The sequence below is a fragment of the Podarcis liolepis genome (assembly GCF_965112155.1).
Source record: "Podarcis liolepis genome assembly, chromosome: 1".
In the NCBI taxonomy this organism is placed as follows: Eukaryota; Metazoa; Chordata; class Lepidosauria; order Squamata; family Lacertidae; genus Podarcis; species Podarcis liolepis.
Window position 1 is genome coordinate 23752054 of NC_139554.1, and position 25479 is coordinate 23777532.

At 43.5% G+C, this 25479-nt stretch overlaps 2 protein-coding genes across 2 annotated transcripts in view; one reads left to right on the forward strand and one right to left on the reverse strand.

Annotated features, from left to right (window-relative positions):
• The window catches only part of NRDE2 (NRDE-2, necessary for RNA interference, domain containing), a 28608-nt gene extending 21605 nt beyond the window's left edge, over positions 1-7003 (forward strand). Inside the window, exons 9-14 of the mRNA XM_083501274.1 lie at positions 282-454; positions 1066-1452; positions 1996-2894; positions 4701-4839; positions 5551-5622; positions 6410-7003. Of these exons, the coding sequence (XP_083357400.1) occupies positions 282-454; positions 1066-1452; positions 1996-2894; positions 4701-4839; positions 5551-5622; positions 6410-6535 (1796 nt within the window). The 3' untranslated portion in view covers positions 6536-7003. The remainder of the gene's footprint in view (positions 1-281; positions 455-1065; positions 1453-1995; positions 2895-4700; positions 4840-5550; positions 5623-6409) is intronic.
• A 4880-nt stretch (positions 7004-11883) lies between these two features.
• Positions 11884-25237, reverse strand: PSMC1 (proteasome 26S subunit, ATPase 1). The gene is made up of 11 exons (XM_083502984.1): positions 25140-25237; positions 22769-22822; positions 21716-21812; positions 20475-20599; positions 19360-19545; positions 17765-17893; positions 16690-16786; positions 15335-15524; positions 14301-14452; positions 13469-13623; positions 11884-12215 (listed from the first exon to the last, which is right to left on the reverse strand). Exons 1-11 carry the CDS (start codon positions 25140-25142, stop codon positions 12081-12083), a joined length of 1323 nt encoding a protein of 440 aa, XP_083359110.1. The 5' UTR covers positions 25143-25237; the 3' UTR covers positions 11884-12080.
• Positions 25238-25479: the final 242 nt, after the last annotated feature.

Consider the following 25479-nt stretch of genomic DNA (forward strand, 5'->3'; position numbering starts at 1 on the left):
TGTATTAAATTATAATATAATAATAAATTTGTAAGCCTTTGTGGCACCAGAAGACTCCTTGTTGTCTTTGCTGCAACATGGTACCGCGGGTACCGCCACCCTGCAAAATTGCCACGCCGGTCTAAAGAAATTGGCAGAAATTCAGCGAGGCTACTTGAATTTTATGAGCTTTTTTGGGAGGGGGGGATTGCTGCCCTTTAGCAGCTTGCAAGCCTGGAGTTGATGGGATTGAACAGGCCAGATTTTGAAAACCTGCTGGTGTGTTTTTGGCTTCTCGACAGATGAAGACGAGGAAGACGTGGAGGAGGAGGAAGAAATAAAGGATAGATCTCTACCCAAGTGGCAAAACTGGCTTCACGTTGAACGTTCTCGTGAAGGAAGGCACTGGCTGCCTTGGCGGCTGGACAAAACCAAGAAGGAGACAGTAGATGATTGTGAAGATCCAGAGAGACAGGTGGGTGTCATAGGGGTGTTGTTCCGCCCCCTTGATCATTGTTGTTGGCCTGTTCTGTTCTGTTGTGCTCATGCTTTTCTCGGAGGCATCTGGGTGGCCACTGTTGGAACAGGAAAATAGACTAGATAGGCTTGATCCAGCAGGCTCTTCTAATGCTTTTATGACATGACAGAAGTTTGTACAATAATGCATAACGTGGAGGGAAAGTGGTGCTGTGCCCCTCCGGATGTGCTGGACTGCAACTCCTTCCATCCTCTTGACCATTGGTCTTGCTCACTGGGGCTGGTGGGAGTTGGAATCCAGCAACATCTTGAAGACCAGTGGTCCTTCCTTCCTGGCATATTGCTTTCCTTCTTCGCCCTGCCTCTACTTCCACATACTTCTCCTGTTCTTTTCCCCATTTTCAAATTTTAGATTGTAAGCTCCTCGGGACAGGGACCTGGCCTCTTCCACTCTGTAAAGCACCAAGTTAACATTGTAGGGTTGTTTTACGCTTGCCTTTTTTCTTGCCCTCTGAATTCCACTTCTTGAATGGTTTCTAGGATTATTCCGTTTTCTTTCTAAAATTCCTTCCCTTCGTACCTAACTGCGTTTTTATGTGTGTTTAACAGGTCCTATTTGATGACCTTGGTCCATCGCTAATACAAATTTCCAGCCCAGATCTTCAGTTTCAGCTGCTCTGCTCGTTTCTGCAATTCTTAGGCGTGCCATGTGAGTGCAGCCTCCTTCCTTCCTTCCTCTACACAGCAATGGATGAGAACAACATCTTTGAGGATCGGCAGCATGGCCAAGGACCTCTGACTTCTTTTGACCTGTCACTTCCCGGAGTCAGTAGAATTGGCCAGATGGACTCGGTGCTCCAAGGAGTCAGACATATTGGCCACCCCAAAGAAGGGGAGGAGTTCATACAGAATTTCTTCCATATGATTCTGCCTCTGCTTTCAGGAAAAGAAAAATCTAATCTATCCAACTTTTGGCTTCAGTATGAAGTCTCTAAGGTAAGTTGGGATTTTATTTTTAAATTCTTCCGCCGCCTTGTACAAACAGCAAATGTACAAATATTAGCAAGGCTCCCCCTTGGCTGAAGCTAAGCCAGTCTTGAGTCTGGTGAGTGACTGGTTCGGTGACCATCCGGGAGCTGTCTTGGGTTCTGTGATGGAACAAGGCAAGATGTACTTGTAAAATAATTAATCATCTCTGTAACAAACACCAGACACTCTGGAGTGGCTTGCCCGGGCTAGCTGAGAATCCCCATGGAATTCTAGGATCTGGGGACTAATAGGAAAATACATTTGGGTAAAATTATCCCTAAAGCACTCCAAAAACACGAAGCCATTGTGTAGGTTAACCCTTCCTTTCCTGCCCCCCCCCATAATTCCCCCCCCCCCGCTCCAGTCCCACCCCCCAGAGCTTCTACTTCCCAAATGGGGTAAAGGTCCCTTGGCCAGCTATGTGGAACTGCTTACAAATAAGCAAAACAATGAACCTGGTTTTGTTTTTTCTTGGCTGCTTCATCATCATTATTATTGATTAACATGCAGGTTATTCAGTGTTTGGAAACAGGCAACAAAAAGAAACTGAAATGGCAAGGGAAGAGAAGTAAGAAATTAGCCAAGAACCTTCTTAAGACCCATGAGAACAGAAACGATGTTTCCCTTTGGCGACTCTACGCCTACCTGGAATGGTTGCTTGGCAACGTGGAAGATGCTAGGAAAGTTTTTGATATGTCTCTGAGCACGGTGGGAACGGCTGGGATCCAGAACCCCCAGCTCTGTAATCTGGGCCTGCTTTATGCCGAACTGGAAGCAGAGTTGCTGGGGAGCCAGGAGGGAACGCTCGAGTCTCGCGCCGTTCACATATTGACCAGGGTGGCCGAGCAAGGACCTTACACGCCGTACAGTGGACAGACATCATCTGTGAACATTTTGAGAGCTCGGAAAACATATGAGCATCTTCTCCAGGATTACTTGAGCAAGAGAGGCTCCTCTAAACAAGAACAGATCTGCGGCTCCGGCCACCTCGTTGGCTTGGTTGGTTGTTACACCCTTTTCCAGTATTTGACTCTTGGGATTGATTCTGCAGTGTCGATATACAGGCAGGTTTTTGAGAAGCTGGAAGGCGAAAGCTCTGGCGGTCAGAACTGCACTGCCAGCCTTGAAGCTGTCGCACTGTTGCATGTGCGTTTGCTCAGATACCACATGAGAACGAGCGTCTATCCTTTGGCTCCTCTCCGCGAAGCACTGCTGGAGGCTTTGAAGAGGTATCCTAGCAACCAGCCTCTCTGGAGGGCATATATCCAGATCCAACGCAAGTCGCACAATGCTAGCAAAGCGCGGCGGTTTTTTGACAGCGTTGCAAGGGCTGCGAAGTCGCTGGAGCCGTGGCTGTTTGCAATCATAGCTGAGCAGATGAGGAAAAAGCTGGTGGAAAGTGTCCAAAGGTAATACTGCAGCTTACAGATGATGCATTTCTCTGCCTCGCTTGCTTATTAACTGGCACAGGCCTATTCCCCTTTGCAAAAGTTAATTTCATTTCTATGTGACATTTGTATTCTGCCCCTCCTCCAGGGAGCTCTGGCCAGTCTTTTAAATCCCCTGAACAGCCCTCTAAGATTTGATTTGCCCTGGGATACAAGGTGAGCTTCATGGCCAAGTGGTGATTCAAGCACCAATTTTCCACATCAAACATAGGCTGTTGCCTTATATTGAGTCAGACCACTAACTGACAGCAACCTTCCAGGGTTTTGGGCAAGAGAAATTCCCAGCCCTTCCTGGAGCTTATGGGTTTTGAACCTGGGATGCTATACCAATGAGCTATGCTTAAAGCACTGCTATATTGCATTGTTAATTTCTGCAGGGTTACATCCACTTACATTTCTTCTGTTGTCACATACATGCCTTCCCCAGCCCTCCAGATTATTTATTTTGCATTCCTCTACATCACCTTTTGCAAAAAAACCAAAACAAAAAAACCCCTGACTTCCCAAAAGGCTGCACCAGAACAAAACATATTAATAGGAATGACAGAAAGCAGATAAAAATGCAATTAAAATCCAATTTCATACTGGCAGTAGGTATAAAACATAGAAGGACTAAAGGCTGGGAAAAGTGAAATTAAACTAAAAATGACCTAAGGAAGGTTGGGAGTGCAAGTAAGTCTTCACCATGTAGCAGAAATCAGCTATCCGCATATCCATGGGAAGGGAGTTCCATGACTGGGTGCCACCACGAAGAATGCCTTGCTGTGCATTACCACACAATCAAGGTTGTCGGACTACAGTTCTTGTTACTCCTGACCATTGGTCAACCTGGATGGGGCTAATGGCAGTTGGGAGGCCAGAATAATCTGGTGAGCCTGAGGCTGGGGAGGGCTGCTCTACGGTATAACAATAATTGAAGAGAGCACTGTGGCGGGGTGTGAGCTTGGACTGGAAACTTGTTGGCCAACCTTGGGCCAGTTACCTCCTCAGCCTAACCTAACGTGCAGGGATGCTGAGAGGACAGGATGCAGAGAAGGAGGAGGATGCTCTGTATGCTGTTCTGAGCTTGCTGGAGGATTAAAAAAGAATCAGCATAGGATTGCATGCAAACATTAACATGAGTGGTCATGCCCCATGACTTTCCTACCCTCTTCTCCCCGGTGCAGCTCCTTACACACAAGGCCTTGGAGTTGTAGTGTGAGGGGAGATTTCTAAAACTCAGGGAGCCAGTGTGGTGTAGTGGTTAAGAGCAGTGGACTCGTAATCTGGTGAACCGGGTTCGATTCCCCGCTCCTCCACATGCAGCTGCTGGGTGACCTTGGGCCAGTCACATTTCTGTGAAGTCTCTCAGCCCCACTCACCTCACAGAGTGTTTGTTGTGGGGGAGGAGGGGAAAGGAGATTGTTAGCCGCTTTGAGACTCCTTCGGGTAGTGATAAAGCGGGATATCAAATCCAAACTCCTCCTCCTCTTCTTCTTTTCTTCTTCCTCCACTCATACATTTGGATGCAAACAAGGTGCCACCCCTCAGTTGGGTAGTGCACATCCTTTGCATGCCAAGGATCCAGAGGTCATTCCTGGGCATCTCCACCTCCATCAGGTGACAGGAAAGCCCCAGCACCACATGTAGCTCTTGGGGGCAAGAAGGTTGCCCATCTCTGCTCTCGAAATCTCCAGTTTGAGTTTGTATTGGAAAGAATAACCATGTTCATTCCTGGACCTGGACCACCGAAAACACTGTTCATGCTCTTGTTTTTCTTTGTTTCAGAGTAGCCACTGGCGATGTGTACGCAACCATCCCTGAAACCGGGATAACCAATCGAATCAAAGCTTTATTTGAACATGCCATTGAGACTGAAAATGGTGCTCATTGCCCATTGCTTTGGAGGCTATATATAAACTTTATGGTGAGAGACTGCAGCCCCCTCTTAATTTTATTAAGTGATTCTTGGATGCTGTTGTGTAGATCAGAAGCTATAGAAAAATTAACATTTAAAAATGCACCGTAGGGATGTTAATGCAAATCTTAACATAGATTATTAGAAAACCTTTTTGTGTAAAAAATATATGGCCCAGATCCCATGTTGATCCTCTCTTCATGTAAGGAGGAGGGCAGTAATTTTTGACAGCTCCCCCTCCTGACCATTGCCAGTTGAGTTAGGATATAGACAGCCTAAATATGCATAGATGTTGTATCACATCATATAATATTAATACAGTGGTACCTCGCAAGACGAAAGAGTTTTCCGTTTTTTGAGTCGTTCCACAAGACGAATTTTCCTATGGGCTTGCTTCGCAAGACGAAATGTCTTGCGAGTTTGTTTCCTTTTTCTTAAAGCCGCTAAGCCGTTAATAGCCGCTAATAGCCGTCCTTCGCAAGACGAAGAAACCGCAAGACGAAGAGACTTGCGGAACGGATTAATTTTGTCTTGCGAGGCACCACTGTATACAGTTCTTTAGAGTTAGATTTCTCCCCTGAGAAATTCTCAGTCTGAATATTTAATGGTTCGTTCTTCAATTCTAAATGAAAATAACATTGTTTATGTACATAGAGTTCTGCATCATTATTATTTTTAAATGTATGTTTGAAATGCAAAACTTTGTCTTATTCTTTTCAGGTTTCTTTAGGAGATAAAGGAAAAAGTAAAGGAGTGTTTTACAGAGCGCTTCAAAACTGCCCCTGGACAAAAGTAGGTTTCTTTTTAAAAAATAAATGTATGTATGTGTGTGTGTATGGTATGTATGTATACAGTGACAACGCAATAGAACATGTGTCTCTGGTAGGGTCAAACCAGATTCCTGATTATTTGCATAGCTGGTAAAATGGAACTATTGTTTATAATTGACAGTAGGTTGCAACAGGTTCTGCAATAGTATGGTGGGTTTTTTTGTGGGGGGTGTTAAAACTGCCCAGAAAGCAGGGAAACTGAAGAGTAAATCTATGAAATATGTAGGAATAGAGACTTAAAAGTTTACATGACCAGTATCTAATATACTGTGAATTATTCCTGATTCTTGACAAGTTTGGTTTTAACTGGACTTGGTGGGGATTTCCCCAAGCATTTCTTCATGACCTATAGCACAGATAGCAAATTCTTGCATTTAATTTCTTTCGATGGAAAACTTTGGGCATACAGAATTGGATTTTTTTTTATTTAGTTTTTTATGGACCAGATTCAAGAGGGTCAGAGTGTGCAGACTTGAAGGGTGGGAGCACTGGAAGCATAGTGTGGTTTGGAGCAAGGACACGAGATCTGCGGCACCGTGGAAGGGAGCTGTACTCACCTGTCCTAAACAGCTTAGTTGCCTTGATTGTTTTTTATTTCATTAGAGTTGGGTTTGTCTTTTTCTTTTTCTTCTCCACATTTCTCTTTGGCCATGAATTTGCTCTCTTGTCAAATTGATTCCTGGCCCGACTTGTGCTGTTCCACAAGCATGGCAGATTGATTATTTTCAATGTAATACTTGTATTTGTAGGTGCTGTATATGGATGCTATAAGCTATTTTCCAGATGAGCTGCAAGAGATCCTTGATCTAATGACCGAGAAAGAGCTGAGAGTGCGGGTACCAATTGAAGAGCTGGAGCTACTCCTGGAAGACTAGAGAATCATGTGAAGACCGCAAGTGGGCCTTGGCTTGAGCCTTCAGTCTCTATCCCGGGCAGAAAATAATTCTACACTTCCTTTAACAGATGAGAAACAATTATTTCCCTTATATGTTTTTCAGCACAGCTATCTTGTGGTTGGTTTTCCCAGTGCTGTTAAGTGCTCTTGTGCATCAAAGTGCCAAGATGGGTGACTCAGTCTGTTGCTGTCATCGGACATCGTCACATGCATTTGTGCGACTATGCAATAGCCAAAGGACAAGCCATTCTCCCTCAGCTGATTAATGCACGAACACATGATCAGAATAGTTTTATAGGTTGTACGGAACACGAAAATTTGCACTTGCGTGACGACTCACGTGATCTTTTAGGCAGAGAAGCCTCATGTAACCAAATTTTTATTGGTTTATAAATGGCAGAGGATGTAAATATGCTTGTAAAGGTACATAAAATATTTTTGAACTGGATTGTCTTTATCTCTATATCTCTCCCTTCCTCCAAAAAGGTGGAAACACTTAAGCTCTGCTTTTAGTGATTCTTTCGTTGTTGCATCTGTGGAATTTAACATGGTTGCACAGCTGCCAACTCATATGCCACACTCAACAGTGATTTTGAACTCTCCCAGGATATGCATTTTACGAAATTGTTTTCTATTTAGTTCGGAAGTTTGGGCTACCCACTACTGAAATCAAGAGTTGCTAATGAGGATGCACACAGGTTGGCAGATAAGATTTTGAAAAAGTAAATGCTAAGCCAGGCTGTGGAATAGAGCTGCATATCCAAGCAGTGTCAGCTGTAAAACAAGTGAGCTGTGTGTGCTCTCTAGGGCACTCTCCTGTGATGCCGCGAGGGCATCCTAGATCCAGAGGAGTTTGTGGATCTGCCCCTCTGATTAGGGGTGATTTCTCCTGGGGCAGCCCCTTCCCAGCTGACATTACTGCCCCTCTGGCCAGCAGCACTCCTGTGGTGAAGAGGCCAAAAGGGTGACAGGGACAGCTTTGGATTCAGCAGATACTCTCCCATCGTGAGGGAACGAGGAAGTACACCAGCCGTGAAACTGGCATATTCTTTCCTCTCTACCCTCCCCATCTTGCCTTAGTTGGCACCAGACAGGCAGGTCTTGGCATCTGTTGGTTGGAAGGCATCAGAGTCCTCCTCGTTGCTCTGTCTGGCTTCTAAAAATACCTGGATAGAGATGAATTGGCTGCTGAACCCTTGATTTCTTCAAGATTAGATTATTGCAATGCACTCTAGGTGGAGCTGCCCTTGAAGACAACTCAGAAACTTCAGTTGGTCCAAAACGCAGCAGACCCGGATACTGGCCTGTGTTCAGTTTATAAATCCCGTTTTAAAACAGCTGCACTGGTTGCCAGTTTGTTTTCGGGCCCAATTCAAGGTGCTCACATTGGTGTTTAAAGCCCTAAACAACTCAGGCCCCAAATATCTGAAAGACTGCCTCCTCCCGCACAGACCTCCTCAGGTGCAAAGGGGGTCTTCCTGGTAGTTCCTCCATCCTCAGAGTTTTGAGGGAGGCAGCCTCAGTAGTGGCCCCTAAACTCTGGAATCCCTTCCCCACAGAGGTGCCTCTTGCACCACTGTGATACAGCTTTCAGAGATTGCTGAAGACGCACCTCTTTACCCTGGCTTTTGACACTTGACAAGTACGATTTCAGGGCCCCATATTTTTATGGTTATAAATTGTTTTTAATACGGTGTTTTAATGCTGCAACCCACCTTGGAACCTTATAAAGGGCAGGCAATAAATGAGTAAATAATAACAAAAGTACAGTAAGCACTCTGGAATTGAAAGCAAGGAGCGAACAGCAGCTTACTTTATGTTTGCACTGGGACTTCTATCGCTATTACTGGATGTGTTTTAACAAGAGAGGGATGTGAAGCCTCTGTTTATATGATTGGAAACCTAGGTAACAATTACAGGGATGCCTCTGAATATCACAATACTTTTGTGATATTCAGACATTCAATGTTTTGCCTTTGGGCAAAACAGCTAATGTTTCCTATAGGAAGCAGAGAGGGCAGTTGCTTTCATGCTGCTAGAATCCGAATGGAAGCAGCAGAGAGCACAACTCACAGCTATGAAAGCTTTTAATTATTTATCCTTTATTCCATAAGCAATGCCTTGCGACACTTGCTGCAAGGTGCAATTAACTAAATAAAGCTTTGGACTGTCCTGAAATCTAATATAGGCTGTCAACAACTAGGCTGCTCAAGTATTCAGCAGGGGTGTTATGAGCTCTGGCCACAAATCATGCCATTAACCGGATCTCAGAGGAGCCAAAATAGTATTCTCAGACAGAGGTATGTTCTCTTCAGCAGAGGTAATTCAGTGGTGGGCAGAGGATTTTGTTTCACCACTGCCTTTCTCCAAAGGGAGTGTTGTGCAAAGCAGCCTCTTAGAGTAGTTGCAAAAGTTTTACTTTTCCGAAAGCCTTCTTCAGATAACAAGGTGGGGACAAAAAAGGTATTTGTATAGTTGAATTCCTGGTCTGTGCTGGTAGCCACATTTCTTTGCAAATAAATCCCACCATAATCAATGGGACATACCATCAAAGCTAAGATCAAGCTCACAGTTACATCGGGCATCTAAATCTTTTTGGCTTTATGGGTTGGGGGCATCTGCCTGTGTCAAAAACCTAAAACCTGTTAAAATTGTCCTGGCTACAAGCCAGGGAAATCTGGCCACTAGTTCTTTGGAGCTACACAGGACCTGGATAAGTGAAGACTCTTGGCATTACTTTAAAAAGCCAAGATTCTTTGGGGAAAGCCAAGGCACTTAACCCATTTTCCAAACTGACTTAAACTTGCAGTGAAAAAATGTACCCAACGTATTAACTGTGAAGACATGCAAAACTAGGGCTTCCATTCAGGAGACTTGCCTCTACTGGCTATTAGCTTTCCTGTTATGTGAGTTTCTAAACAAGAGCATATGGAGCTTAAGACAGAAAAAGACATGGGCTGCTCTTCTGTGGAACAGGATAAAGTGCCTTTCTCTTAGAAAGTCTCCTACCAGCTTGCCTGGTTAAAACTTCTGCTGGCAGAAACCTTAACCCACATTTGCTGTTAACCAGCATTTGGATATGGGTTCCAAATACTGCTGAATGGTGAAATCTGGTTCACATCTATTATGGCCAAGATCAGTACCTTAACCACAGCTGACATAACCAGGAGCATGCAACTGCAGTTAAGATCCTGGGAATATTTATGGGTGAAACCCAGTGGTGTCCCTGTTAGAATTCCTGTTCCATGATTGCAGTCATGGGATTGTTGTCTATCACATGATGGTGTATGTTTTGACTCCACAGAGTGGGAAGTGACGGAGACAGGATGTTTGTGTTACTGTGTTCTGTGAAGTGGGACTATGTCCTTTGTTCATTCTCTTTGCTGTCTGATGCTAGAAAGAGAGGGAGCCAATCAGACAGCAAAGAGAATGAACAAAGGACAATAGTTCTGTGTTCATGGAACACAGTAACACAAACATCCTGTCTCTGTCACTTCCCACTCTGTGGAGTCAAAACATATACCATCATGTGAAAGACAACAATCCCATGACTGAAATCATGGAGGAATTCTAACAGTCCCACCAGCAGAACTGCTTCCCTTCCCTCTGCCCCACTTTGATCCAGAGGATTGGGGGATTGGAGAGCAGAATGGCAGGGGGAGGGGAATTGCAAGGAAAAGGAGAGGAAGGGGATGTTGCATTCATAAGAAGTCCACTCACACAACACTGGATGTCCCCCTGAGTGTTATCATCATAGCCACAGAATGACATGTACAAAGAACAGTGGTTGCTCTGGCAACAGAGCAAACAAGCTTAATTAATCCACACCGTTGTCAAACTGAATAAACAGTACATGGATGGACGGAGAAATCTGTTGCTCAGGAGTGTCCCGAGTATTTGTAAGCACAGCTCACCTACAACTAGTGATGAAGAGAGGAGATGGCCCTGTCAGTGAAATACAATCTCCAGGCGGCCACCTGCTCATGGCAGCTCCTTTGTGATTATACTCCTCTAGCAACATCTATTTCTAGCGCTTAGCGTTGTCACAGCCTGTCTTGTTCAGCTTGAGATAATACGAGAGCAATTTGCTTTCGACGTGGTTTAAATTGTTCACCGGAGCCATGAGAAACCCCCTCAGGCTCAGAACACATGCTTCATAATTCAGGAGGAGAGGGAATCTGCTAGCAGTTAATGGTGCACCTTGTAGTGCAGCAGAGGTAAAAATACGGCCCCAGTTGTTTTGAATAATACACATACGCATAAAAGCAATTCAAACCCCTTTCAGTTTTTCTGCTGCTTTTTGCTTTCTCAGGAGGAAAGAAGTGCCTGTAGGCTTGTTACCTGTAGGAACTCTCCCCATACCTGCATGTCAACAACAGCTGTGGGTTAACTTCCCTCACTCCATGAATGCACGACCCAACCTGGAGAATCTCTGCAGGACCCCAAAGCCTGGAATTCCAGCAGCGGTTTGACCATGGAAGTTATGTTTATTACCACATATTACCATTTTGTGAATCTGGCACATTCTTGGAACCAGGCAGGAAGTGATGAAAGACGCAGGGTGTTCTGTTCAGCCCTCCAAGTCATTTTGCTTCTTCTAGTGCATCTTCCACTGAGCATCTGTTACCACACGTTGTCTAACTGCTTATCTGGATGGATTTTCCAATAATGTGGGCTTTTGAAAGCAATCCCAGCAGAATGTTTTTCAACATTATTTCGGCATTCTTTCTCAGTCTCTGTGCAATCACATAAATGCCTGTGCAGCTAGGCTGGATTTTTGGCAGGCTTCCCACAACCACCCTTAAGAGCACACACCAAAGGACATGGTTTTCCCACTCACGTTCTTCCACTACAGTGGTAGCCTCCAAGCCTTGTTTTTTATTATTATCCAATTTCTACCCAGCACTTCCTTCAGATTCTCTTGCTAGAGTGTTTTTTTCTGTTCAATTACCACAGTTAAGTCCCATTTCTTCAGCTTTTATCCTCCCTTTCTCTTTTACAGTTTTATCTGCCTCTCTCTTTTTGTACATTTAGTGCTGTTTCTTTCCTCAATCACCTTTTTGTGCATCCCCACCTAGATTGGGTTTATGGGGCTTTCCCCATAAGTGCCTGTCCTGTGACAGCAAAAAACTTAACACCTGAAATTCTGGAGATTCATATTGTGACTTAAGCTATTTACTTCTAGTTGCACCCAGGACTAAATGTAACCACCAGCTGTGGAAAAGGTATGGAGTCAACTGGTTTGCAGACCAAGAGGCAGGCAGACAGGCCAAGATACACATCAGAAACCATCATTGCTTAAAATCTTAACCCATTCATTCCAATCCATTTGGAAACCAAGGTTTTAATGGCAAATAAAGTGTTTAAAACTACAATGTGGAGGAATTCACTTAAACAATGCTTTAAGCAGCAAAAGCTTTTTCTTTCCGCCCAAGGCATTTAATTTCTCATGCTTTTCCTGTACTCTGAAAGGAAGGTTCCAATAATTTCTCTTGCCCCAGGACAAACAAACAAAAGGTAAAAAGTTACAGATAGAGGCCCTCTGGGGTGCCTTCTTGTTTCTTATAAAGAACATTCTCTTTTGATTTTTTGAAGTCTTCGTTTGTTACTTTCATTCTCCGTTCCCGCAGAGCCATCAAGCCAGCTTCTGTGCAAATAGCCTGCCAGAGATGGAAGCCTCTGGTTAGAAAATTATGAATCTCACTTTTATTCAATGCAGTGAAAAAATAATTTTCAGTAAGCAATACTTGCAATATTGTCCAGCTAGGGCAGCAATCCTATGCATACTTACTTAGGAGTAAGCAGCACAGCACTGACTGAGACTTACTTTTAAATAAACCTGCACAAGATCGGGGCATAAGTCTGTTAAGGTTGGTTCATATCTTAACTAAACAAAAAGGCAATTGGACTGTAACACACAGTAATCTTTACATCCTTTTTTTGGTTCTTTCCCTCTCCATACTCTGCTCTCGCAGAAGCAGAGCCCAATGAATCTTTTCAGCATTTGAGTGAAATGCCAAAATCGAAGTTTTTACAATGAAGTGTCATGGGTTTAAGCAAGAAAATGGAGGAGATATCTTGTGAGTCAGCCATGGTGCACCCACCAGTGAAAGACAAGGAAGCAAAACAGGCCAGAGCCTTTTCAACTCTGCAACTCATCTCTTATCAAGACATATGAGCAAGTGTCTCCATACCTCCCTGTCTGAGCATCATACTCAACTGCAGAGGTCCTCTTAGTTTTCCTGCATTTGGGGTTAGCACCCTTCCTATCAATTCCTCCAACCCGCGTCAATGCTGGCAATATTTCAGCTCTTGTTAAAGCATGCCTCATGAAACACACTCAAGCCTTTTCTGTTGGTTAATGTTAGGAATTAATTAATGGGGCCCTTTTGATTATCAGTTGCATTTTATCTATCGTATTGTGATTTTAATGTTCTATCATTTTAACCTGAACACTTGAGATGGATTACAATGAATGCAAGGCCTTAGCTGCTCCCTTCTTCCCCACGAAAGGCATTCTGCAAGTGTCACTGATTCCTACAAGCTTCTAGCAAAATTTTGGCAAAATATTCAAGCATTTCTTACCCTCATTTCATGAGTTTTGGCCCCTCATACCAAAGGCAGGCCCACTTCCAAATATCAATGACTTTCTAACTCAGGAGGAGGCAAAATAGCTGACTAACATGGGAAATACTTCCATGACACGGGAAATTTGTTATCAGGCAAACTGGAAGATGCCAGTTCATATTTTTTTAAAAACTAACCCTTTCAAAAATCAAGAATGTTCAGGTAACAGTTTCTCTAAAATTTGATAAAAATAATGGTGTTTGTGAGAAGGGATGAAACATATGAGGAAAGGAGGCTGAGATGATTTACTGTTAAGAGGAGAAACTTCGTTTATCAAGCATCTTACCTTAATATCTGCACCAGAAAGATCATCTTTAGCCATAATCAGCTCATCCAGTGTGACATCATCTGCCAAAGTCATTCTGCTGGTATGAATCTGAAAGATGCGCTTCTTTGTTTTCTCATCGGGCAGAGGGAATTCAATCTTCCTATCGATACGTCCTGGTGATTGAAAAACAAAAACCAGGCAGCTTAGATTTTTACTGAGATGGAAGGATTTCCTTGGGTGGTGGCTTCACACTGCGAGTAAACAGTTTACTTCTTTAAAAAAAGTTTTATCCAGCAAATGATGGCATGCCATCTGAAAAGCAAATAAGCAACTGCAGCATAAACAATTTTTGGCACTTTCTACTCCACAGCTAATATGTTCCCTGACTAATGGAGATAAGCACCCCCTGAGGTTAGATTTCATAAACTACATATTTCTCTTACATTTACACCCTGCCTTTCTTCCATGGAACTCAAGGTGGCCCATTGAGGGTTTCCAGGCCATCTCCCATCTAGGTACTGACCACACCCTGATTTGCTCAGCTCCAACCAGTTTGTTGTATTATTTGTCTTCAGAACATACCCCGGGACCTAGCATGCAGAACTGTAACTGCTCACATCCCTCATTTTTCACGCCTCTCTCTCCCCAGGTTCTAAATCTAGATTATGAGCCACTGAGGGAGAGGAACTTGCCCATTTTTGCTTGGATAAAAGTGTCATGTCCCGTAATAACATCAATAAAGAGTAAGCTGCATAAAGGAAGCACTTAGCTTATTTATTGAGAAACTGCAACATAGTCAGTAGTCAAATGCAAAAAAACAAGTTGAAATAATTTGCAACACATTGATCACCTGGCCTGATTAAAGCTGGATCCAGTGTTTCTATTCTGTTAGTGGCCATGATCACTTTTACATCTCCACGTGAGTCGAACCCATCTAACTGGTTCAGCAGCTCCAGCATTGTTCGTTGGATTTCCCTTTCGCCCCCCGAATTTGAATCGTATCTTTGGAGGAGAGAGAATAACATGAAAGTAAGTTGCATGCAGCAGTCTCCACAGAAGATCACATTTCCCTTTATCTCTAAATAAAATCACTGAGCAATCACAGGCAAATAAGTTATGGCACAAGGAATGGCTACACAGAGATCTCCCCCAACCTCTTCATAGCTGCTGCAAGTCTTTTCTGCCCCTTCTCATTCCCCCTGCCCTCAGTTGAAATAGCACAAAAAGCCTTCAAAATGGGGAACAGGTGCTTTTACAATACCATCAGATTTCACGCACATAATTTGTTCTGTTTAACACAGCTGCATTTCAGCAAACTTCCTTTGAAATTTTAAGTGACTGCTTTAGCCTCCAGTAATTATTACAACAGGTCTTACAAATGGCTCAGTTAGAGTATAGTCTGAGAGTGCTCTTGGCACCTATATTACATCAGAAGTTAGCTTCATAGCATCTTCAAACTTACTCTTACAATGTGGGGTAGAATTTTTTTTTAAATGCAAGATGGGATTATCAGGATTATAGGCAACTTCCGGTTTAGGCACAGCTGAATTGACGTGCGATCACACACATGGCACCGAACCTGGAAGGAGCCCCCAAACGTCATAAAGACGTCATGAAAAGGTATGGAACAGGGGCAGAGTTGGCTTACATGTGCTCTACCAATGGATGCAGGGGTCCATAACAGAACCCTCACACGAAACAAGCATTGGCTCTGTAGCAAAAACACCTGTGAGCAAAAGCAAAGTAACCTTTGGGGAGCGCAGAATGCAACACAGCTCCTGTGTCCCAACTCCTATCATTGATTGACTGGAAAGAAAGGAAAAAATGAAACCAATTCATAGAATTGCATTTGTTACATCCCACATTAAAGCGACAACATCCTACCTTTTGGTACCTATAGCATCGATTTCATCGATGAAGACAATTGACGGGGCATGTTCCTCAGCCACTCGAAACAGTTCTCGAACAAGCTTTGGACCATCACCCAGGTACTTCTGTATGAGTTCAGAACCAACCACTCTCAGGAAGGTGGCAGAGGTTTGGTTTGCGACTGCTTTGGCTAGTAATGTTTTACCTGTTTGATTTCCAAAACACAGTTGAATTTAGAGCTTGCAGAAACAGTGACTAATCTGCATTACAATGCTATGCATGCAGTTTGGAACTATCCACAAGGTACCCATATTGTCTATGAGAAATTAACCTCTGAGGTTAGCCAGTGTGGTGTAGTGGTTAAGAGCGGTAGTCTCGTAATCTGGGGAACCGGGTTCGCGTCTCCGCTCCTCCACATGCAGCTGCTGGGTGACCTTGGGCCAGTCACACTTCTCTGAAGTCTCTCAGCCCCACTCACCTCACAGAGTGTTTGTTGTGGAGGAGGAAGGGAAAGGAGAATGTTAGCCGCTTTGAGACTCCTTAAAGGGAGTGAAAGGCGGGATATGAAATCCAAACTCCTCTTCTTCTTACAATTCAGCTACTGCCTTGGAAGTACTTCAAAAAGGTTCCTACAACTTGAACTCATGCTTCCTGGGGGAGAGGTATGCTTTATATTTATATTTTGCTGGAAGCTGCCTAGAGTGGCTGGAGAAACCCAGCCAGATGGGTGGGGTATAAGTAATATAATAATAATAATAATAATAATAATAATAATAATAATAATAATAATAATAATATGCTTGACTGGAATGTTGGTGCAGAGAATGCAATTAAAGGAATGTCTGGAAAACATGGCCATATTTGGTGAAGATGTTTTCTTAAAAAATAACAATATCAATACAAAAAAAACCAAATCAATACATAAATTATCCAAGTCAGTTTAAACCCCAAGGCAATATAAAATAAAAACTAATAAGTGGACAAAGAGCTGGAAAAACATTTTGCAAACTCAACTTACAAAGGCACAACCTGCCTTAACCTGCCAAGCAGGTAGCAGCCTTGGGCTTCCTTGCAGAAAAAGCTTTCCAGAGTTTCAGCACTGCAGCAGAAAAGGCAATGTGCCTTGTGGAGCCAATCCAGCCTCCACAGAAGATGGCATTTTCAGCAGCACCTCATGGGTAAATATTAGCTTATCACATCCCACATTTCAGAACCACACTGTTATAAAGAACAATGCCAGAGATACTAGCAAGACCTTATTGCTCCAGCCTCCAGGCAGAATATCTATGAGCTGTGTACCAATCATGAGGTGCAGCCAGGAGTGTCAACATTTAGAGACATATAGAACCAGAATGACAGAAGAGTAGTACCTGTGCCAGGTGGTCCATACAGAATGACTCCTTTGGGTGGCTTGATGCCCATCTCTTCATAATATTCAGGATGGGTCAAAGGGAGCTCCACAGACTCCTATAGGAAGAAGCAACAACATATCTATCTGTATATTAGCTCTTCCTAGCTGGAAAAAAAATAATCACAGACTGGGCAGTGAATTAATGATCAAAATTAGAATTTTCAAAAGTGAATGTTAACACTGAGTATTTTAAAGCAACAAATGCTGTTAACTCCAATGTTTCCGACAGACCCCAGTGTGATGAAAGAGCTGGAGTTTCAAGCTGAGAAACAAGAACCCTGAGAAACAGAGATTTGAAGCGTCACTGAGCTTGGATAGTCCCAGGCAATTCTCTGTAAGCCTAATTCCTCTTATAGGATTAAAGTGCACAATTTCTTTGCAAGGTGCTATAATACATACATACATACATACGAATGTTTTTCACCATCATCTGGGTCTCAAAGTGGCTTACAATGATAGAAACATGAAATATTACAATATACGAAAACAATGCAGCTCGCACATGCGCAGAAGCTCTAAATCGCACTTCGTGCATGCGCAGAAGCGCAAACCGCTCTGCGTGCATATGCAGATGCAGCGCTTTGCCCTGTGTCCTTTCCGGCTAGTGGCTGGGGCTCCAGAACGGATCCCGGCCGCAAAACAAGGTACGACTGCAAACAGTATTTTTAAAAAATGAACAAGGATTAAAAACTGCAGAAATAAAATAGACTCGTTTTGAAAGGCTTGGGACAGAAAAAGATGATTTTTCAACAAACACTGAAAAACAGAACAGGAGGTTGCTTCATTTCTAAAGGAAGAGAATTGTAGTGGACTGGAGCCTCAGCACTACAATCACATGCTCAAGCCGCAGGGACATGTGGCACCATCAAGAGAGATCATTACCTGACCGCCTCTCTGCTAAGCAAAATACAGTTGAAGTTCCAGCAGTAGTTGCTGAGCAATAGAATCAAGTAAATACCAGCACTTTTTTATTACTTTTTAAAAAATTGTGACATCAGTGCTCCTTCTTTCATCAGTGCTGAAAGTATAAATACCTTAATTTCTTGAATCTGGTTATCTAAGCCTCCAATATCGGCATATGTCTCTTGAGGGGCTTTCTCCACCTTCATCACTGTCACTAAAGGATCTGTGTCATCCATGAGGACTCCTATCACAGCGTGGACCTAATCAAAACAGGCAGCAGCACCAATAAATAATATTGCAAGTAATTCACTTGGGTCTGGGTTGGAGAGAAACAACACGTTTATCTGAGTGTTTGTCCCATTCCTAGCAAGGAGGCAAAGCATAAATGTCATTGACATAGGTCTGTGGGCCAGCTCTCTTGGTCAAAATCACCACCAGAAAAGGATGCCCAGGACCACCCCAAATCAGCAGCGACCTCTGCTGCTTCTGCCTGCTCCAAAGTACAGTGCTATCTGGCAGATTTCTACACCACAGCCAAAGTTTGTTTGTTTACTTATAAGAAACTTATTGGTCGCTTGTCACCCAAAGGGTGCATAAATACACTGTACCATAGAAAAAGAAGAGGGGAATCAAATAAAACATATGCCATATTGGGAAAACAAAAAATGAAACACCAGCCGCCAGTTACAGCAACAAAATACATTAGTAGCACACAAGAAATTAAGTTCTCTGACTCGCTCGGAAGAGTCAACAGCAAACACAAGTAACACAAGATCCTGAGTCAAGGTTTTGGTTGCTGCACATTGGGCCCTAAACACGTCTACAAATACAAATGCATGCAAGATGAATAGTGTGATCTAAGTTACGCACAGGTACAATTATAGCATTCCAGCGGTAACTTCAATGAAAATGTCAACTGAATTTCAGCCAAACTGCTGCAGCTCTATCGGTCAACAGGGCAAGTTTGCTACATATCCAATTAAGCATGGCTCAGGCTACATCATTACACCATGCTGCAACACCAGCAACAAAAATTAAAAGAAACTGGTGTTGTCTGCCACTTTGCATTGACTAAGCTGTCCAAGGGAAGTGACAGGGCAGATGACAAGTAATTATCCTCTCGTGAAAATGATTTCACAGCTGACCAAAAGAGGCACTTTTCTTTTTGCTTTTCTTCATACCTTTCCATTCTAATCCAAAGAAGCAACAACCTGGTGCTGTTCAAATCAATAGGAATCTAGTGTCTCATAACTAGTTGACCTCATGTGATCAGCTCTCGCTACACAGGGCTGTTTACTATCTCTGTTGCCCTCCTCTGAGTTCTCCATTAAGTTTGAATCCTTTTCAAATTTGTCATGCCCAGACTACAGCAGGTCGTCAAAATATGCATGGTGCAAACTCAAGACTGCAGCAGAGGGAAAGGCAAGAAGCAGGCTGGGCTGAAAACTAGCTCCATTTGGTTCCCTCTCTCTCTGAACTGTTTCTATTCCATTTTCAATATTGGTGCCCAAGTTTGTTTTCTTCTTCCTCCTCAACCTTTTTTCCTTTTGTGCCATGTATTTTAGATTGAAAACTGGCACGCAGGGATTGTCTTACTTGCTCCCGGCAGCTCTGGGAGATTTTTGAGCTTCAGAGTGGGGCACAATTTTTTAAGATAAATAAATATTAGTAAATGTTACGCACTTTCAGAGGCAGGCTACTCATCTTTAAATATGACAATAATTACCTTATGATTAAGCAGAACTGAACACCCTGGCTCCAGCAAATCCTTGTCTACAAAGGAGAGAATGCTGACATAGTGCTCTGATCCCACCGACGTAGACACGATAGCATGATTATCATCAATAATCTCCTCCAGTGTCCCTACAGACATCGGGGTCCCTCTCAGATCATCCACCTTTGATCTCTCTTCCTGCAAACAAAAATAAAATGTAAGTATGCATGGATTGACCATCACCCTGCCAACCTTCTATGTCTACAGTAGAGAAAGGACTGATAGGGCCCCATTTGGTGGCAGTCCCTACCTGCAAACAAGGGCCTCAAGCTAATTCCATTATGTTAGAACAGAAAGTCTGCAAATAGGCAAGATAGCAAGAATGTAAAACTGACAATAGGTTCTGCTTAAGTTTGTGCTTCTTAAAGTCCTAAGTAATCAAGCTTGTTTTATGCCACCCTATCTTTACCTAGAGCAGGTGAGTCCTGTGCATCCTTCTCAATATACATCTATATTGTCTTGAGAACCTCGGATGTCATTTTAAATAGCTTTGTTTGTGAACCTTATAAATAGAAGAGCAAGCTAAAAATGTGATGTATTGGATTTTCCTTCCTTCCTTCCTTCCTTCCTTCCTTCCTTCCTTCCTTCCTTCCTTCCTCTCTTTCTTTATCTTTATTTGCCAGACCAATAGCTACTATGGTATACTAAACCTGCAATGTAGTTTCTTTAACGCACTACCTGAGAACACCTATAGGGCTTATTCTCTTACGGTTCAAACAGAAAAATGATTATTCTGCTTCATAGCATAGCTTGAGCCAATAGGACAGGGGAAAACTGTGGCCCTCCTAACGTTGCTGGACTACAGTGGATTTTCAAAGTGCAGAAATAACCCACGTCCATTTTGTTCTCTATATAATAAGCACAGTTTCAGAAACATGGCAAGGTCATTCACGATTCTGAACAATTTATTGTGGAATGAGATTTCCTCAGCCAACGCCTGTTTCACTAAATGAATAGAAGAGGCAGAAGGTGGAAAGTATACAAACAAATGGCTTGAGATACAGACTGGAGCAAGTTAATAACTGGAGATGGATAAGCAAAGAGAATATTTGCCTCTCAACATATACCTCTTGTTTTTCTTCCAAAGGTTTCATCTGTTCCTGGTTCCTGATGAATTCTTCCTCCATCAAAAGGTAATCTTTTATTCTTTCCAATTTCAACAGTTTGAGTCTGCACTGGGTGTGAGGGGTTACTATAAAGAAAAAGGCAAAGAATAAAATTATTCAAATTTTGTGAGTGAAGCTCTGGGGAGAACACTGGTATCGTCATTCTTTGGGACTGCCAACTAAATGGGATTTTTAAGCTCTTAAAATTTGCCTTGGGTTTCCTGCTTTCTACCCTTAGCTACTACTTTCCTGTGAATGTAGGGGGAGCTATCTTATTCTGAACTGCAGTGAGAAGGAAGATTTCATGTCAAAACTCTTGTGTGGAGAGGTTATATGACATTATAGAGGAGCCTTTATTTATTTATTTATTTATTTATTTATTTATTTTATTTTATTTATGAGGGATAAATGTGCTCATTATTTACTTATGTTAGTATATTGCCCAACATCTTAATGTTCTCACACAAATCCCATAAGAGATTTTAAAAACAAATAATAACAATAAAATTAGAAGAAATAAAACCAGAGGCAGCAACTCATATAAAAGAGCATTAAAAAGCACTAAGAGCACAACTCTAACTCTGTCTAACTCGGAAGTCCTACTGAATTTGATTTTAGGACTGCAGCCTAAAAGATTTAATTTCAAAGCAAAAGGATTATAACACAGGGTGCCAGGGAAACCTCTCTGGAGAGGGAATTCCACAACCAGTACAGTACCACTGAAAATGCCCCCTCTCCAGTAATCACCCACCACAACACCTCATTTGGGGATCACACTCAGAGAAAGGCCTCTGAAAATGACCTCAGAGTCAAGGTAGGTGTATTTTAAAGGTTGTTTTAATATGGCTAAAATCTGCTCTGTGCTTCCAGTATTTGCACAGTAATCAGATTATAAAATAAATTCTAAAAGTTGAAAATGACTAGACACCTACAGGCTCAAAGTTCTGGATTCCATGACACAGTAGTAAGCAGATGTTACAAATATAAATGGTTGCCTCATGCCAAATCAAACCGTTGATCCATCTAGCTTTCACTCGGCTTGACAATAGCTCTCTGAAGTTTCAAACAAAGAGGCCTCTTCCGGCCTTGCTATCTGAGCTTTATAAGCAGAGATGCCCAGGCCTGAACTGGGGCTCTTCTATATGTAACACGTACTCTGTGATGGTCCCTTCCTGAAATATGCACAAACCAGCTGCGCTTACCCAGTGGGAGTTTGCTGGCAGCATCTGGTCCCTTTGTCTTCTTCTTCTTTTTCCCCACTCGAGTTGGAACTGGAGGCTCATATTTCTTCTTCTTGTCCTTTTTTATTTCAAGAATCAGGTAGAAAGAGTCAGAATGATGAAAGAATTGACCCCAATGAAACCTGTGCAAGAGTTAGCACTGCAGTGTGAAGAAATATGATTGCTGACCAGGGATGGAGACCCATTGGTCCTTCAGATATTGTTGAACTACTGCTGCTTTCAAAATCTTTGCCCACTATTCATGCTGGATAGGGCTGATGAGAGTTGGAGTGCCACAGGTTTCCGACCCCTGGCCTAGACCAGTACAAGGAGAAACACTGAATCAACTCCAACCCGCAACTCTTACCAAAAATCTGGGAAGCAAGTTATTAATACAGAGCTCTCTGATCAATAAACTACAACCACAGGTTCCTGACTGTGTCTTAAGTGACCTCCAAAGGTCCACTATATACAATTTCAAGTCCAGCAAACAGGCTGAGATAACACATCCTCCTCCATGCTGCTGTGATTCTTGGCAACTGGAGCTAATGCTTCACATCTTACTATGTATGGCCTTAGAAATCAAGATCCAGGTGGCTGGAGAAATAAATCAGCGCATACAATGCTCACAATTTGTCCAAGAGGACTGCTACTGAGTTGGCTCCAAACAACAGAAGGCACAAAATGAGATGTATTAGTTATGCGGTTGGTAAGATTACTTAAATGCTGCTATGGAAAGGACAGAGGAAGTTTATGTTGGTGAAAAACGTGTGTTTAAAAGTTTCTGATTACAAACTCTTGATAATCACTGTAGTACTAACGGATTCTAGATTATTAAATTCAGTATTTTCCTGTGTGTCAATGTAACACAATGGTGACTGATAATGTTTTATGATTAAGTACAAATTCAATTACACAATGATACACCCGAGGAAATGCTGCCCAATTAGCACAGAACAGATTTTCTAAACAAAATTGTATTGCTGCATTTCTCAAGGAATTACAGCTGATAAAAACATTTTTACATTTTCTTACTTTGTCATCCTTCTTGCCACCTCCAGGACCATGTCCACCACTCTGGCTTTGACCCTAATAATGGGAACAAACAGAAGATCAAGTGGCATACTAAAAGTCAGTCTACTTCACATGCTTGAAATATACAGGAACCTCCCCTCCTCCCCTTACACACATCCCACTCATGCAGAATCGCATTTACGCGAGTCGCTGCATCATAAACAAATAAATTGCCCTTCCCTCGACCAGTGGCGCAGGAGGCACTTTCTCCTTGCCTCCGCCATCCTGGCACCAGTTCTGCTGGGCGCCATTCTCAACCCATGCCCTCCCTGGCCAGCTGCTGCAGCTGCACTAGCTCACCCTAGGCAGGCAGTCCAGGTAGTGGCCTGAGCAATTTCCAGGGTGAATCGGTCTCTCTGCACACTCTCCCTATTACAATGGGGGTTCTCACCACATTACATGATTTCATTTATGTACACAGGGGCCCGGAACATAAGTTGGGGGGGGGGAAACCTGTACTAAACATATTGATATTCAAATATTTACACCATGAACCAAGTCCCATTCTACCACCCAAGTAAGGTTGTAATCCTATCCGCACATTTGAGGGAGCAAGTCTCAATGAATTCAGCAGAAATGACTTTTGAGATATTTAGGATCATACTGCATGCATGTTTAGGACTGCAGCTTAAGATGTGCAAAACAGATGTAAACTTCCAGCATATTAATGAAACTGGAAGTATAGACTACGATCTGCTACACTGGACAAAAATTCTTCACAGTGAAGTGCTTTTAAACAGCAGTAGTTTAAAACCAAACCGACAAAAAAATTCTCATTTGTGTTTGGAGAGCTAATCACACTAGCATAGTGATGTGCAGTCCAATCCTACGAATGTTTACTTGGAAGCTTTATAATGTTCGGTGGGGTTGCTTCCAGGTAAGCATGTATACAACTGCACTAAGGGCCAAAAGCAGGATGTCCTCAATTCAAATCACTCCACTACATAACTAAGTAAATGGTCTTTCACTAGGGCAGCTTACGATAAACTAAGTAAATGGTCTTTCACTAGGGCAGCTTACGATAAAATGCGACTGCCCTGCACAACCAACCTGCCAATGAGAAGCTTTGTGGGGTTTTATAAGTTAAAAGCTACTGCTGCGTTTTTTATTTTATTTTTTAGATCTGCCAAGTGGTTAAAGAGTTTTACCCTTTGACTCAACGGTCTCTTGGAATCACAGCTTTACTGGGGTAAACAGGACACAAAAACCTCCGTAAACAAACAATTCACACACAGAGACCTGTACGTGTGAGCCGCGATTCACACACAGAGACCTATACATGTGAGGCATGAATACAGTGGATGCTTGGGTTGTGAACGTGATACGTGCGGGAAGCACATCTGCAACCCGCAGTGTCCGCAATCAGCAGCGCTGTGTCTGCACACACACGGATTGCGATTCGGCGCTTCTGCGCATGCACCGAAACCCAGCCGTAACCCATTCCGGTACTTCCAGGTTCGGCGCGGTGCACAACTCGAAATAGCGCAACCCGAAGTGTCTGTAACCTGAGGTATGACTGTATATTTGTGTGCATAAGGCTCGTGAGTTACACAAACCAAAACAATTATTATTATTTCATTGTTTGTACCCTCCCATCTGACAGGATTGACCTAGCCACTCTGGGGCACAAAAGTCTGTGCAGTACAGTGGTGCCTCTGGTTACGTACTTAATTCGTTCCGGAGGTCCGTTCTTAACCTGAAACTGTTCTTAACCTGAAGCACCACTTTAGCTAATGGGGCCTCCTGCTGCCGCCACATGATTTCTGTTCTCATCCTGAGGTAAAGTTCTTAACCCGAGGTACTATTTCTGGGTTAGCGGAGTCTGTAACCTGAAGCGTGTGTAACCCGAGGTACCGCTGTATTGTACAGATAGACGGGCAGGTGTTTGTGTGTGTGTTTTCCACACCAGAGGCTGACATTGGCAGATGCGACTAGTGGCCACATAAGTCTCACTTTAGGCGTCACCACAACCGACGAGCGCCAAGGCCGTCACAACCTAACTCTTGACAGCGAGCTCCCAGAAGGGGCCCGGATTCCTCCACCTTCGCCGCCGCAATGGGCCCTCGAGGCCTTTAGCCCCGCTCTTCCTTGCTCTCTGGTCCCCTCGCCCCGTCTCCATCGCACGCCATCCACCCCGCCTCGGGTAGGGGGCGGGCCATGACACCGCATTAAATCTGCGAAGCCCACGCAGAGAGACGGAAGCGGCAGGATCCTGGTCCACCTCTCCCTCCTCCTCCTCCTCGCCACCTCTCGGTTTCTTCAGGCGAGGCCCAGTTGCGGCGCCCGCAGACCGAAAAACCCCGGAATCTCCGGCCTCCCCAACCCGACTCACCATTCTGCTCACTCACAGCCGGCCGCCGGAAACTGAGCGGACCCTTGAAGCGGCGGAAGCGGAAGCGGGCTCGCTACGGACCGCCGCGAGGACCAAAAAGCATGCGCGAAGCAAGAGCGACGCCGATAGGGGACGGAGCCAAGGATTGGCAGGAGCCTATCAAAAAGAAGACTCCGGGAAAAGGACGCCCGCTTGTTTCTATGGGAACGGGAGAAAGGGCGCCGTCGTAGATGTTTTGATTCCCTGGGGGTGGAGGACGGGTTGTGCGTGTTTCAGTGTGCCCCCAAAGAGGGTATATTTAGAAAAGAAAAATGCTTTAAATGAGTTGATCTTGGAAGGG

Coding starts and splice junctions, on each gene's coding strand:
- PSMC1 (XM_083502984.1), bottom strand. Junction 19,546..20,474: donor CTTTGGAAGAAAAACAAGAG/GTATATGTTGAG, acceptor TTTTGTTTGCAG/GAAGAGAGATCAAAGGTGGA. Junction 12,216..13,468: donor TTTCTGGTGCAGATATTAAG/GTAAGATGCTTG, acceptor CATCTCTGGCAG/GCTATTTGCACAGAAGCTGG.